This window comes from Enhydra lutris, unplaced genomic scaffold (genome assembly GCF_002288905.1).
Source record: "Enhydra lutris kenyoni isolate GAN:26980312 unplaced genomic scaffold, ASM228890v2 scaffoldscaffold20, whole genome shotgun sequence".
Lineage (NCBI taxonomy): Eukaryota > Metazoa > Chordata > Mammalia > Carnivora > Mustelidae > Enhydra > Enhydra lutris.
This window is the reverse complement of record NW_019154104.1, coordinates 20,827,827-20,842,366: the sequence shown is the minus strand read 5'-3', so window position 1 is coordinate 20,842,366 and position 14,540 is coordinate 20,827,827. Positions and strand designations below refer to the sequence as shown.

Sequence of the window (14,540 nt, the reverse complement as noted above, 5' to 3'; positions counted from 1 at the left end):
GAAAGGAGAAAGAGCACAAGTGGGGGAGGGGGTGACCGGCAGAGGGAGAAGTAGGCTCCCCTCTGAGCAGGGAGCCCAATGTGGGACTTGATCCCAGGACTCAAGGATCATGACCTGAGCTGAAGGCAGCTGCTTAACCAACTGAGCCACCCGGGCGTCACCCTATTTTTACTTTTGTTGGTAACTACACTGTCCAGATATCCAGTCTTCCTCATAATGGCAGGTGCTGAATCCACAGGCACGCAGACAAAGCAGTGAGGGGCTCTAGAGCCACCACATGGACTCCTCACAATAACCCTCTTCAGTACATCTCACCATCCTCATCTTATCTATGAGGAAACTGAGGCTCACAGACAGCAAATGACTCTTGCCTGAGACCAAGCTGCCTTTGTGCCTTGATTTGCAAATGTTCTTTCATCTTTTTTCTCTGGTGTGCCTACTGCAGACCACCAAGGCCTAACCTGCATCTGAGCCCCCTGCCTGGCCAGCGGCCATCCTTCCTGACTTCCTCCAGCGGCCCAAGCTCTCCAGCTTGGCAATCCCCTTTCACTCCTCCCACAGGGTTCACCAAACCTTGCAGATCCTCCATCCTCTCAAGCGTGTCCCCCATCTGCCCTCTCTTCCATCCCAGCGACCACCACTCTGCTTCAGCCCTCACTACCTTTCACAGGGTCTGTGGCTTCAATAAGCTCCTGAGGAGGCTCCCCAATTGCAGATTTCCACAGTCTGTCCTCTCCAGTCTCTCCTACTGTGCCACCTGGGTGATCTCTCTTCAAGAGCTCTAGTCCTGCACTCCCCAACTCTCGAAACTTCCAGGTCCTCTCTGCCTGCTCCTTTCCCTGACATCTGACCCAACCTACCCTGCCAGTTTTGCTTCCAACACTCCCTTCCCATGCAGCCAAAATGAATGCCTAACTATTCTTTGACCAGGCTTCCAGTGTTTGTTCAGTTTAGAATGTCTGTCTCTGCCTTCTCTTCTGGGCCACTCAAGCTTCACAAAGCTGTCTTTTATTCTGACTCTACTCACTTCTCATTCCCCTTTCCACCTCTCCGTGCTGCACACCGTGCATTTGTGTGTAAACTCTTTGAGAGCGGAAATTCTACCTTATTATTGATTGAAATGCTTTCACACTGAGATACAACTGATAAACCATATGACCTACTTTCTAACTGGTCCAGTCACTCACAAGGACCCGGGTCAACAAGGTACATGGTGTGCCAGGTCTGCTAGTGGCAACAACCAAGCTTGGCATATTTAATTTTTTTTTTTTTTCTTTCTTCCCTCTCCCCTTCACCCCACCCCCACCCCAGCCAAGCCTGGTCTATTTGAACCCAGATCTTCTCCCAAACTGTCACTTCTGGCCAAGTGCCCATCACAAGCTTCTAGAAGTTATGATAGCTGTCAGCTGGTATCTGGAACAGCCACAGCACACAGAGAACATTCTGGAAATATCAGTCGTACAAACAATATTCGCACTGGAGAGAACATCAGATTAACTTCATTGTTCAACAGAAGAAATGAAGGCACAAAAAAGAGAAGAGACTCGGCCTAGGTCACACTGCAAGGCAGGAAAACAGAACTAAACCTAGAAGACCCTCCGTGACAGCCCTTCAGGCCACGCTCCTCTGCACCCTGGAGCTATACAGACCTAGGGTCAGCAGACCTGCCACCTGAGGTCACTGCCCAAGACGTCACCACCTGTTTTCTCTCTCTCATCTCAGAGACTCCTTTGTCCTTCCCACCGTAAAATCTTTCCTCCTCCTAAGTCTCAGGTTTAAAAGGATAGTAGCCCAGGACGGCGAGAGGACGACACCGGGGTGGATCAGTTGGCTGCCGACTGAAAAGGGACCCGTTGCTGGGTGAAGTACCCACTTCTTCAGAGGAGCCCGCACAAGTCCTCGAGCTTCCGGGATCAGAACTCAGCCTCCGACCCAGTCCGGCCCCGCCTCCAATGCGCCGGGCCCCGCCCCCAACGCGCTCAGCCCCACCCCAAACGTGCTCGGCCCCGCCCCAGACTCCCTAGCCGACAGGCGGCCTCCTCGCCTGGCCTGGGCGGAGCCGCGCTCCAATCTCCGCCCTCCTCCTAAGATCCATCCTATTGGCGTAGACAGTCAGACGCCACATCCAATGAGAAGGAACGGGCGGTCGCCTGGTCCTATCCGCGGCGACTACACAAAAAACGGACGCAACTAACTGGCAGATGCTACACCGTGGTCTTTCCGGGTCCTTCCACGCTCAGCTCGTACTCCTGCGGGTCCCGGCCCTGAGGGGAGGCGGAGAGGACCCTCTACTAAGTAAGTGTCTGCTGACGGCGGTGGCCGTTGGCATCGGTCCGGGGGCTGCTGCCGCTCCCCGCTCAGAGCTCGGCGTGGGATGGGCCGTGGGGGGAAGGCCCGAGAAAGGGGCGGGGAGCGGCGGAGCACGTGGAAGGCCGGCCTGACCGCGGCGTGGGTGGGGGGCTGGGCTGGCGAGCTGCGGGTGTGCCGGCTGCGTGGGCGTGGGCAGCCCGGCTCGTCCTGTTGGGTCGGTTGTGCGGCCGTAAACGGTGTAACATGGGGGGGACCCCGAGTGTCGCCGCTCTGTGTCGGACCCGAAAGAGTGTTTTTTTAAGCCCTGTTGCAGAAGGTGGCACCCGACACCTGCCTCTGGCTGGACGGCGGACCCTTGGTGGCCGTTTCCCGGAACGTTCAGGTTGTGAGAACAGCTAACGCACCCTGGGCGCGTGCTGAGTGCCCCGCGCCGTGCTAACTGCTTTACGAGCCTTAACTCGGTTCCCCCCCACCGCCAGCAGCCCTGTGAGGGAGGTAGGAGGAGTACCTTTGTCAGACGCAGGAAGAGACCGGGTGAGGTTTCGCTTGCCCAGGTAACTACTGAACTTGTCCGTGGCAGAGCCCCGGTTTGAACCCAGGCGTTCGGGTTGACCCTCACACCGAGGTGTGCCTTAGCGAGAAAGCCCCTTTCCGTACTCGCGCGCTGAGAGTCCTGGAAGCCTCGTCGCGCTCCGCCCCGCTGACCTCGGAAACCCAGATACCACCCCCACCCCCCCAGTGGGCGTGGGGTAGTCTGCTGGCCTTGCCTTGTGGCTGGAACAGCAAGGAGGAAAGAAAACTGTGATAACTTCCTGGAGGAAACAAATGAAAATTCCCAAACCCCAAAGTCTGGTTTTAAATAACAATGGAAATTACAGTGGAGGTGGTGTTCTGTGGATAACCAACCCCCCACCCCCCATGGGGCCTGACCAGCAGGGGTGGAATTCCTTTTCCACCACTCTGTGTGTCCTGCTGGGTAGGATACTTAGTCCTGGAAGCCTCAGTTTCCTCATTTGTTAAACTAGAAAAACCAACTCAAGGTGGGCATGGCAAGCTCCATGTAGAGGCATTTTGTATTCGGCTTTACAGATCATTCAGCGTTGGCATTTTCCATATTACAATCCACTGGTCTCTGTAATCGGAATTACCCTGTTGGATTTTTAGGATGTTCTCACTTTTTTTTTTTTAAGATTTTATTTATTTATTTGACAGAGAGCAAGATCACAAGTAGGGAAAGAGGCAGGCGGGGGGTGGGGGGGAGGGGAAGCAGGCTCCCCGTGGAGCAGAGAGCCCGGGTGTGGGGCTCAGCTATATTCCAGGATCCCTGAGACCATGACCTGAGCTGAAGGCAGAGGCTTTAACCCAGGCGCCCCATGTTCTCACTTTTAAATATTATAGTTCTGCCATAATAGATCTTTTTTGTTTTTGAGATATAATTCACATACCGTAATATCCACCATTTTAAAGGGTACAGTTTGGTGGAGTTTGTAATATATTCACAAGGCTATGTGACTGTCACCACGATCTTATTCCAGAACATTTCATCACCCCAAAAAGAAACCTTATGGCCCAGGCAACTCAGAGGAGCTTTTTTGGGCTCAAGGCCAGATGTTGAGGCCCAGCTGACAGGGCCTCCCAACCTGAGGTCTTGGATGGGAGAGATGGAGCCTCCTCCCACCCTGAATTTCAGCCCTGGGCTGAAGCGAGGAGAGCCCAAGGCCAGCAGGCTCCCAGCGCACCTGCTGAGCAGAGGCCCGGGTGGAGGCTGCCCCACAGCCCCCTGACATGGGGTACGAGGGGAGGCATCTTGGGGAAGAGGGAGGGCCAGTTATTCAAAAAACTGTGGGATGTTCTAACCATAAGCCTTTGGGAGAACTGTGCCAAATCTTGGCTGTTCCCATGGGGACAACTGCCCAACTTCAAGGCCACGCCGACTTCCAGGTGACATCCCACAACTGGGCCTTCACAGAGACTAGATTTGAAGCAGGGCCTGAAAAACACAGGAATTTGCCAAACTTCAGGATTATGCATAAGCGGAGGGTCAGACTTAGAGCCAAAGGAAGTGAACCTTTGAAAGCTCTTGCAACCAAGGTAAAAATGAAACGGAATGACTTCACAGCCACCGTAACAGCAAGGAATGGAGAAGCTAAACTGAATTAGGAAGGGCAAGTCTGCGAACCCATCTGATGGGCATGTTATTTCACTGGCAGAACCCAATTACAGGCAGCTACAGTGGATGCTGTCCAAACAGCTTTTATCTGGAGAAAGCTGTTGACGGTTCTGAAAAGCAAAAAGTAAAAGATACCAATACTGTATTTCAGTTTTATCACTATTGAAATTCTGTTTCACAGCACAGCATTAGAGGTATACACTTGCCTACCAAGATGCACCAAAGATTGATGAGGAAGATTTATAGGTTTTTCAGAAGCTCTAGGTATCCACCAGATTATTCACCTCATTTAGATAATGTAAAAATGTTACCCAATGATCGATCTCAGCCAGTAACTCCAGAAACTGACGGGAAAGCTTTCGTGCACCGCAAGGCCAAGTGTTCCATCCGCAGGAATACCAAGGGAGCTGGACGAAGCAAAACACAGCTCCTGGTTAGGTTTGCCAACACTGTTGCCGAAGAAACTCGGATAAACCTGTCCCAAGAGAAGCCAGTAACTCAAAAGACCCAGGCTTTGGAAAAGAGGGAAATTTATTTCAGGTGGCAGACTCAAGCCTTAACTGACCTCTCAGCCCGCAAGTTGGACACCTGGAGTTTTATAGGGAGAGGTTCAGAGGGGTACGTGCCAAAGAACAGACAGTGTGCGATCACAGGCTGGGGGGCGGGTCGGTATGTGTGCATCACGTGATCATGGGCAGGGAGGGGACGTGTGGGATGTGGTCTCTCTAGGCATTCTGTTGCTTTTGGGGCTTTGGGGGCTTTTATGGCCTGGCAGTTACAATGTTCTGCTCATTGCAAAGCCTCTTCATCGGTGCCTCAAAAAAGTATGATAAGAAATAAGAACAATAGGTTTCAGTTAAAGCTTGAGTTAGGCAGTCCTCCTATTTCTGGTTTTAACTGTTGGGATCTGTAGTTAAGCAAGAGGGCTCGCTGACAAGGACAAATTCAGAGTTTTCCTTCCCAGAGATCACGGTCAGCTAAGTGTGTATCCGCAACAGGACAGGTAGCCGCCTGTCCACTAAGAAAGTCAACAAGCAGACAATTGAGATGTTACAGAAGAAAATTAATTTTCTTGTACTTTTTTCCATTTTCACCTTAAAATGACTTAGAATCCAGGATTACAGTGGTACCCCTTTTTTAGGGGGACACATTCCAGAACCCCCCACTGGATGCCTGAAACCACGGATAGTACCAAAACGTTATATTTTCTGTTTTTTTTCCTATACAGACATACCTGTGATAAAGTTTTATTTATAAATTAGGCACAGTAAGAGATGAACAACAGTAACTGATAATAAAATAGGACAACTACAATATACTATGATAAAAGTTATATGAATGTGTCTGTCTCAAAATCACTGTACTGTACTCACCCTTTTTGCAACAATGTGAGATGATAAAATGCCTGTGCGATGAGATGACTTGTAGACATGACACAGCATTAGGCTGTTACTGGTCTCCTGAGGATACATCTGGAGGAGGATAACTGAACCCAGGGAAAGTGAAACTGTGGGTCAGGGGGGTCTGCTGGACTGAACTGTAAAACTTTATACTGGCTTGCTATGTTAAACCTCAAAATGAAATGATACTAAAAATAGGGGGAAAATATGAAGTTTGTGCTGACCTAAAATGAAGGCTTTAAAAAATATTACATACTCGGGGCACCTGGGTGGCTCAGTGGGTTAAAGCCTCTGCCTTCGGCTCAGGTCATGGTCCCAGGGTTCTAGGATCGAGCCCGGCATCGGGCTCTCTGCTTGATGGGGAGCCTGCTTCCTCCTCTCTCTCTACCTGCCTCTCTGCCTACTTGAGATCTCTGTCTGTCAAATAAATAAATAAATCTTTTAAAAAAATAATAAAAATTTAAAAAATAAAAAATATTACATACTCAGTCATTTTAACCTCTTGTGATATGTGATCATTTTGTATAATCATCTCCCCACCACACTTTTTTTTTTTTCTTTTTTTTAAGATTATGGATTTCAAAGTGTCTCATTATTGCACTGGTCCTGGTTGGGAGTGCTATAGTAAGTAGATAACAGAAACCAAAAAAACTACCAATTCCAGTTAACTTCTTTTAGGTTAACTCCAGAAAAGGATCCTATTAGTTCTGATTTAAAAATTCTGTTTCATGGGGCACTTCAGTAGCTCAATCAATGAATTGTCCCAACTCTGGATTTTGGCTCAGGTCATGATCTCATGGTCGTGAGATCGAGCCCTGCATTGGGCTTGGTGCTAGGTATAGAACCTGCTTAAAGATTCTCTCTCTCTCTCGGGGCGCTTGGTTGGCTCAGTGGATTAAGCCTCTGCCTGTAGCTCAGGTCATGATCTCAGGGTCCTGGGATCAAGCCCCGCATCGGGTTCTCTGCTCAGTGGGGAGCCTGCTTCCCCCATTCTCTCTGCCTGCCTTTCTGACTACTTGTTATCTCTCTCTGTCAAATAAATAAAATCTTTAAAAAAAAAAAAAGAAAGAAAGAAAAGATTCTCTCTCTTCCTCTGCCCCTCACTCTACCCGCCCCCCTTAAAATAAAAACAAAATTCTATTTCTTGAAGCATTAAGTAAAAAGACAGGTCTTCTGTTTTTAAAACTTTTACTGAAACATGAAGTCTCATCATTTGATCTGTATATTTACCTTTCAGTAAGTGTGCAATCAAGTAGAGTAAAGGAAATACGGTACTACTGTATCAGTGTTTTATGAATGTGCAGGCATAAATCTTAGTTAAAATAAAAGTCACGTTCAACTTGATTCTGGTTTTAAAACAAAACTGCTGTCATACTAAAGTATTATATATTGTGACTGTTGCTTTTGGTACCAAAGCTAGTAATTTGGTGGCGTGTTGCCTGTGAAAACATAAACAGGTACACATGAAACATTATAAATCACTTAAAGTTCTATAAAAATTTTACTAAGCTACACCTAGATAAAGTATGTAACAGTGACTCTTATTCCTAAAAATATAAAACAATTAGAGCCTTTATCAACTAACTTGGGATGACTGGGAAAAACACTTACTCATAACAGAAAAATAGACTCCCAAGAAGCTTCTTTCAAAAACAGTATTTGGGGATGGAGGGATCTCGTGCCAGTTAGTCACTTCCCATTCTCTGCCTTCTCTCTTTCCCTCCTCCCAGCCCCCTAGAAACCACCTCTTCCTCCCCCTCTGTCCTCCCCATCTCTCTGTATCTGGATTTGCCTATTCTGGACGTTTCATGTACATTGATGAAATATGTGGCGTTCTGTGTCATCCTTTTGTGTCCGGCTTCTTTCACTTAGCATAATGCTTTCAAGGTTTGTCCACCCTGTAGCACACCTTAGTACTTCAGTCTCCTGATTGACCTCTGTGGTGCAGATGTGGCATACTTTGTTTATCCATTCATCAGTTGTGATGGAAATTTGGGTTGTTTCTACTTTGGGGCAATTATGAATAATGCTGCTACGAATGGTACTGTCCAATTTTTTATATAGCCTTATGTTTTCATTTCTGCTGGGTTTTGCTAGGTCATGTGGTAACTGTTGAACCTTTTAAGGAACTGCCAAAATGTTTTCCAAAGTTTCCAAAGTTTTCCAAAATGCTGCAGCATTTTCCCTTCCGCCAGCAATGTATGAAGTTTCCCCACATCCTTACCAATATTGTTGTTACCTGCTTTTTTTTAAATTGTAGCCACGCTAGTAGGTATGAAGTATCTTATTGTGGTTTTGATTTGCAGCTGCTCAGTGACTAATGACATTGAGCATCTTTGCACATTCTAAGTGGCCACTTCTAGGTCTTTGAAAAAATGTCTTTAAGTTTTATTATTAGTACTGGGTTAAAATTTTTTCTGTACTCTGGATACTTGATACTTATCAAATACATGGTTTAAAAATAATTTTCTTGGGGTGCCAGGGTGGCTCAGTCAGTTAAGAGCCTGACTCTTAATTTCGCTTCAGGTCATAATCTTGGTATCATAAGATCAAACCCTTTGTTGGGCTCTGCACTCAGCAATGAGTCTTCTGGAGATTCTTTTTCTCCCTCACCTCTCCTCCCACTTGTACACATGCTGTCTCTCTCTCAAATAAATCTTTAAAACATATATAAATAACTTTCTTTCATTTTGTGAATTGTCTTTCACTTTTTTTTTTTTTTGCTTTTCCCTTTTTTATTAGAGCCCTTTGATGCACACAAGTTTTTAATTTTGATGAAGTCCAATTTATTTTTTTCTTGTGCTTCAGGTGTCCTATCTGAGGAACCATTACTTAATCTATGATCATGACTTGTATCTTTATTTTCTTCTAAGAGTTTTATAGTTTTAGGGGCTCCTGGGTGGCACAGTCAGTTAAGCGTCCAGCTCTTGGTTTCAGCTCGGGTTGTGATCTCAGGGTTGTGGGATCGAGCCCCGTATGGAGCTCTGCACTCAGTATGGAGTCTCTTTGAGATACTCTCTTCCTCTCCCTCTATCCCTCCTGCTTGTGCTCACTCTCGCTCTTTCTCTCTACAATAAATCTTTTTTTTAAGATTATAGTTTTAGATACTGGATCCATTAGAGTTAATTTTTATGTATGATGTAAAGTAGGGATCCAAATTCGTTCTTTTGCAGGTGGATAGCCAGTTGTCCTGGCAGTTGAAAATATTCTTCTTTCCCCCACTGAACAGTTTTGGCACCTTTTTCAAAAATCAGTTGGGGGGCACCTGGCTGGCTTAGTCAGTAGAGCATGTGACTCTAAATCTCAGGGATTCGAGTTCAAATAAATAAAATCTTTTTTAAAAGATAAATAAATAAAAATTAAAAGAATAGAGTTTATCCACCTCACCACTATTTGGGGCTGGATTAATTCGTTTTACAGGACTATCCTGTGTATTGTACGACGGTTAACATCAGTGGCTTCTTACTAAATGGCAATAGCAGCCACCACCAACTTCCCCCCCCCCCCATTTTATGACAAAGATGTCTCCAGACATTGCCAAACTGTCCCCATTAAGAAACACTGATCTAGTCATAATCCCAGGGTCCTGGGATGGAGCCCCGTGTTGGGCTCTCTGTTCAGCAGGGAGCCTGCTTCCTCCCGCCTCTCTCTCTGCCTGCCTCTCTGCCTGCTTGTGATCTCTGTCTGTCAAATAAATAAAGAAAATCTTTTTAAAAAAAAAAACTTTAAAAAAATAAGAAACACTCATCTAAAAACTGACACATACTGGATTTCCTATTACCGTCCAGGAAAATTATCTCCAATTCTGGATTCAAAGCCTCATTATATTATTTGGCTTTGGATCTACATTTGTCTGAGTCTTTGTCACCATGTGTTAATGACTTTCTGTGTGTGTGTGTGTATGTTGATGACTTTCAAATCTATATCCTGTTTCCTCGCCGGATTCCCAGAGCTTGTTTACAGTTTCCTGCCTTGGTGTTCTACAGGCATCTTGAGATTGGTTTGTTCAGATCGAGACTGATTCTCTTCTCTCCCCCAAACTGCTCTTCGTCCTTAATCTTGGTCTCCCAGGTCAGGACCCTACCAGTCAGTCACGTACTGGTTCTTCACTTCCCTTGTCTCCACCTCTCCCATGAAATTCACCTCCTGAGTCTTTCTGAATTCAAGATCCTCACTTCCACAGTGGGCAGGCTCATCTCAGCTGGCTACAGAGATCCTTAACTTCTAGCTTAATTTCTCTGCTGCCTGTAAAGTGCCCTTTCCAGCATGCATGTCTGATCCTGTCAGAGCCCTCATGGGCTGGCCCTGCCTGCCTTTCCAGCTTCGTCCCCCAACGCCTTGTACTTTAGGCTCTGGCCATACAGAACTGCTTGCCAGGCCCCTCACTCTTCCAGCTGCTGTTCAAACTCTGTCTCTCCTCCAGCCCCCTCCACTCAAAGAATGACTCTCCTCTTTTGCTACACCTGGAGAGACCTGGGTCTTCACTCACGAGCCACTGCAGAAATTGGTTCATTCATATCTGTGTTCCTGGTGATCAGCAAGTGTCTTGAGAATGGGGACCACAATTTATCTCTGCCTGCTCCCTACGGCCCAGTGGGCCCTCTGTAAATCTGTGTTGAATAGCAAATGAAAATGCCTAGAGCAGAAAGGGGCTATTTGGGATTTTATTTATTTTATTTTATTAAAGGTTTTATTTACTTATTTGACAGAGAGAGGGAACACAAGCAGGGGAGTGGGAGAGGGAGAAGCAGGCGTCCCTCGGAGCAGGGAGCCTGATGCAGGGATTGATCCCAGGACCCGGGGATCATGACCTGAGCCAGAGGCAGACGTTTAACAACTGAGCCACCCCGGTGCCCCTACCTGGGATTTTAAAGCAGCCGCAGGGTTGTTTTGGTTTGTTTTTTGTTTAGTTCAGGGAACATTTACTGAGAACCAACTAGGTTATGGGTGCTAGGAACAGAAAGAACAGGGCAAGATCTTAGCGTAGAAAATTCACATTACATCTAATACGAGATGGGAGTACACAGTTTAGTACAAAGTGATAAGGGCAAGCATAATGCATACAGTGGATACTGAGAGTGAACTGTGCTGCATTCGAGGACGATACTCTCCGCACCCCTGAAATAGGCTTCTTGAAAGTATGAAAAGATATCATTTCATCCCACTGTAACCCTTTCTGTGTTCAGCCAACTTCTCTTTATCATCACTTTTTCAAATGACTTTGGCTTGATCATGCTCATTAAATCAGTTAATGTTGTCAGCCTCTCCTTGTGCTGCAGTACCTGACCCTGAGCTTGTGTGAGTTAGTGGTTTAGAAATGTTCCACAATCAGTGCTCACCACTTATTTCATTGTTCACTATGTCCTTGATTTTGCGCCCCTCTCTGGAGGATAATGGTGCAGGCGTGCCATGCTCCTGCCTCCTCACCTGAAGCCTTTCAACTTCCCGTTACATGTGATCTTCACTGTAGTCCTGCATTATTTCATAGTTAAAGCAAACTGCAGTCGTATGTGCAGAATGTGCAATCTAGAGGAATTTTTCTCTTTTGATAGAGTTGCTAATGGTAATCTTTAGGTCAGTATGGCTTCTTTTTCTTACCAGTTTTCTTAACACTGGCCCTATTTCCCTTCCTCTGCATAGTGCCTCTTAGCTTGTAACTTAACTAGTTAGTAAATACAACTTTATTCTTTAAAATAAAGGTTAAGGTAATCGATCCTTAGGGAGACCCATGCATGTGGTGTCCAGGAGCTATGAACATGGGTTGCTTAGGAAAATGAATAAAGCTATTACACGATTGGACAGGGGTGAGGGCGGCAGTGGTATTTATAGAGAAGGGAGATATAGATAGGTAAGAGAGCAGACGGGTAACTAGGGAGAAATGGGCTCTGAACGTGCTAAGTCTGTTGTCACTGCGGCAGTAGAAGTCGATGCCCAGGAGAAATGCTAGGGATTGGAGATGAACCTGTGTTGGCAGGTGAGATGGAATAAGTATGAAAAGAAGAGGAACTAGGACAGAACAGTAGAAAACAGACACAAGGCAGGTGACCCAAGAGAAGCCAGAAAAGGATGAGTTTGACAAGTAAGAGGAAAACCAAGAGAAAGATATTCCAGAAGGCAAAGGAAGAATGAAGCTTTGTGGCATCACATGATTTAGGAATAAGGGCTAAATAAAGAGAGACCACTGACTTCGGCAGGCAGGGGGATCATTAGTTAAATAGGTCACGAGCTTTTTAGCAAAAAGGCATGATGCAGTGGGTTGAGGAGTGACTGGGAAACAAGCTGTGGGATGTGTGCACGCAGGCCACGTGCGCAGAATATCCTCCTCCTCTTGGGTCAGAGTTGGAGCAGATACAAATGAAAAACCTGAGCATGTCCATAAGGCGAGATAAGGCTGGGGAAATTGGTTAAACATACGGGAACAAGTGTCTGCAGGGTCTGAGAAGGAATGAAAGCAATGGCCAGGTGGGATGGGTTTGCCAGGAAAAGACAAGGACACCTGTTTCTCCAAGACAAGAGGGAAGACCCTTGGAAATATTAAAGGCAGATGTTTGTGGAAAGGAGGGGAGAGAAGCTGGGAGTGTTCATACCTGGCAGCCTCTCTGTTCTCTGTGAGGTCGGGAGCTATGCTAGCAAGAAAGGAGGACTGGAAGAAAGCGGGAAGGGATGGTAGGGCGGAAGTAACAGCCTGAGCTGTCAGGAGTGACTCAGACTAGGAATAATTAAAGTAGTTTAAGACATCAGAGGATGAAAATAAGACCTTTGTCGTGGCTCCCCCCTCCTTCTGGCGCAGGACTGGAGAGCATCTGGAGCATCCAGAGCCAGCAGTCCGGGCTGCGGAGCGGCCCCATGGGGGAGGCCGACTGACCGAAGCAAGCACACTGAGGATTCCATTACAGAATTCGCAGAACGTTTGGGTAAGTACCAGACCAGCAGTCCAGACCCGTCGTGCTCTGCTGCCAGCAGGCATTCTGCACTCAGATGGAGAAGCTGGGAAATAAAAGCAAATAGTTTTCTAATCTGTTCTTTGGTTTCATTCATCCCTAAAGACTTTTTTTTTTTTTTTTTTTTTCTGATTTTGTTACGGCATTTGAATGTGGTTTTAAAGTATACTCAGTAAAAAATAAATAAAAGCACATTCAGTAAAATGGCCTTACTCTCTCCTGAGTTGGGGGGAAATTCAGGTGTTGGGAAGGCATGGAGCTCACAGCAGCTGGGCCAGGTACCACAGTCTGCTCTTGTTAAGAACTCTTCATGTGATCCCCAGTGTTGAAACTTGGCAGTTAAGTGACAGATTCAGGCTCCACAAGATAAGACTTGAAAAAGCCTCCTGAAATACTACGGCAATATCAGTAAGAAGTGTTTTTACCTCATTCCTTCTTCAAAAAAAAAAAAATTGCATGTACACATCCATCCCTTTGACAGCTTGCATACAGGAAGCTAAAACCTTTATAAAGCACGTCGAGAAGTCCTACACACTGGCCCTTGTTGAACCGTGTTCACAGTTTTCCTTGCTCAGTGCTGGAATTGTGTAGGAGAAAGTGTTCACTGTCAACTGTTCTCTGTGAATAGGGATGTGTGTGGACTGAAAGAAAAATTATATGCTCTGGTGTCATCTGGTAAAGAAAAGAAAGAAGAATAACCTGAGTGCTCATGCCAGCCTCCACTGCCACCTAAAGTAATTGCAAGACCCTGTCATCACCTCACACAGTGACCAAAAGAACCGGAGGTCGGCACATTGGCAGGCCAGGTGTCAGCTGTGAGGTAAGAACCGCAGCTGGAGAAGTGGCTCCCGAAGCTTGGTGCTTCATCACTGTCTCTGCCTGGAGGCAGCCCTCACAGGCGAGGCTTGGTGTGGCGGCTCTGGTGAGAAGCCAGGTTGGGCCATTGCCTTGCCTAGCTCCCAGCATGAAGGAGCTGTCGAGAAGCAAACAGGAAACATGTGCACGCGCGTGCGCACACCCACACTTTTGTATGCGGACTTGCTTGTTTTTCTCTTTTAGGAGTAGAAATGCATAAAAACAGCTGGCAGAATCGAAGACGTAGGAGAAGGAGTCACCAGCAGAACCCTTGGTTCAGACAGCAGGGTTCTGATGAGAGGCAAGTGCTGCTGCTTGGGGCCACTTGAGCTCTGTGGTGGCCTCAGATGCTTGGGAGTCACCAGGGCTGTCACCGCAATGCAGGGTCTGAGGGGGGGACCCACTGCTGCAAGTCAGCCTGCCTGTCGCTCTTGGAGGAGTGAGGAGATAGGCCCTCACCTTTTCTTCTTTTCAGAGCAACGACCTCTGGCCAGCGCGTTAGCCAGAGGCTTAGAAGCAGACAGTATCAGATAGGACTGGAGAGCTGTTTTTCTACTTTGCAGACTTTCTCTCTCTCTTCCTTTTTTCCCAGCCAATGAAAATACCTTTCTGGAGACCCAGTTTCATTAATTCAGCCTAATCCTTCAAAAGGCTAAATATATATAATGTTGAGTTTAATAAACACAAAAAGGTATACGGAATAGTACAGTGAACATCACGTACCCAGTACCAGCTTAGAAAGTAAAACCTAGTCTATGCTGAGTTGAATTCCCCAGTGCAAACATTTTCCACTCTCAACTTACTGTTCTTATGGCCAGAAGTTCTTACGGCCTGAACTGTGAAGAGGTGTCCTCGCCTGGTGTG

General features: G+C 46.7%; 1 protein-coding gene and 1 pseudogene across 1 annotated transcript in view; both read left to right on the top strand.

The window, feature by feature from the left end:
* Positions 1-2,166: 2,166 nt before the first annotated feature.
* Positions 2,167-14,540, top strand: part of LOC111148628 (DDB1 and CUL4 associated factor 4) — a 29,494-nt gene continuing 17,120 nt past the window's right edge. Inside the window, exons 1-4 of the mRNA XM_022505368.1 lie at positions 2,167-2,295; positions 12,671-12,794; positions 13,450-13,641; positions 13,881-13,977. Coding sequence (XP_022361076.1) covers positions 13,889-13,977 — 89 coding nt within the window. The 5' untranslated portion in view covers positions 2,167-2,295; positions 12,671-12,794; positions 13,450-13,641; positions 13,881-13,888. The remainder of the gene's footprint in view (positions 2,296-12,670; positions 12,795-13,449; positions 13,642-13,880; positions 13,978-14,540) is intronic.
* Positions 4,210-13,886, top strand: LOC111148743 (annotated as a pseudogene).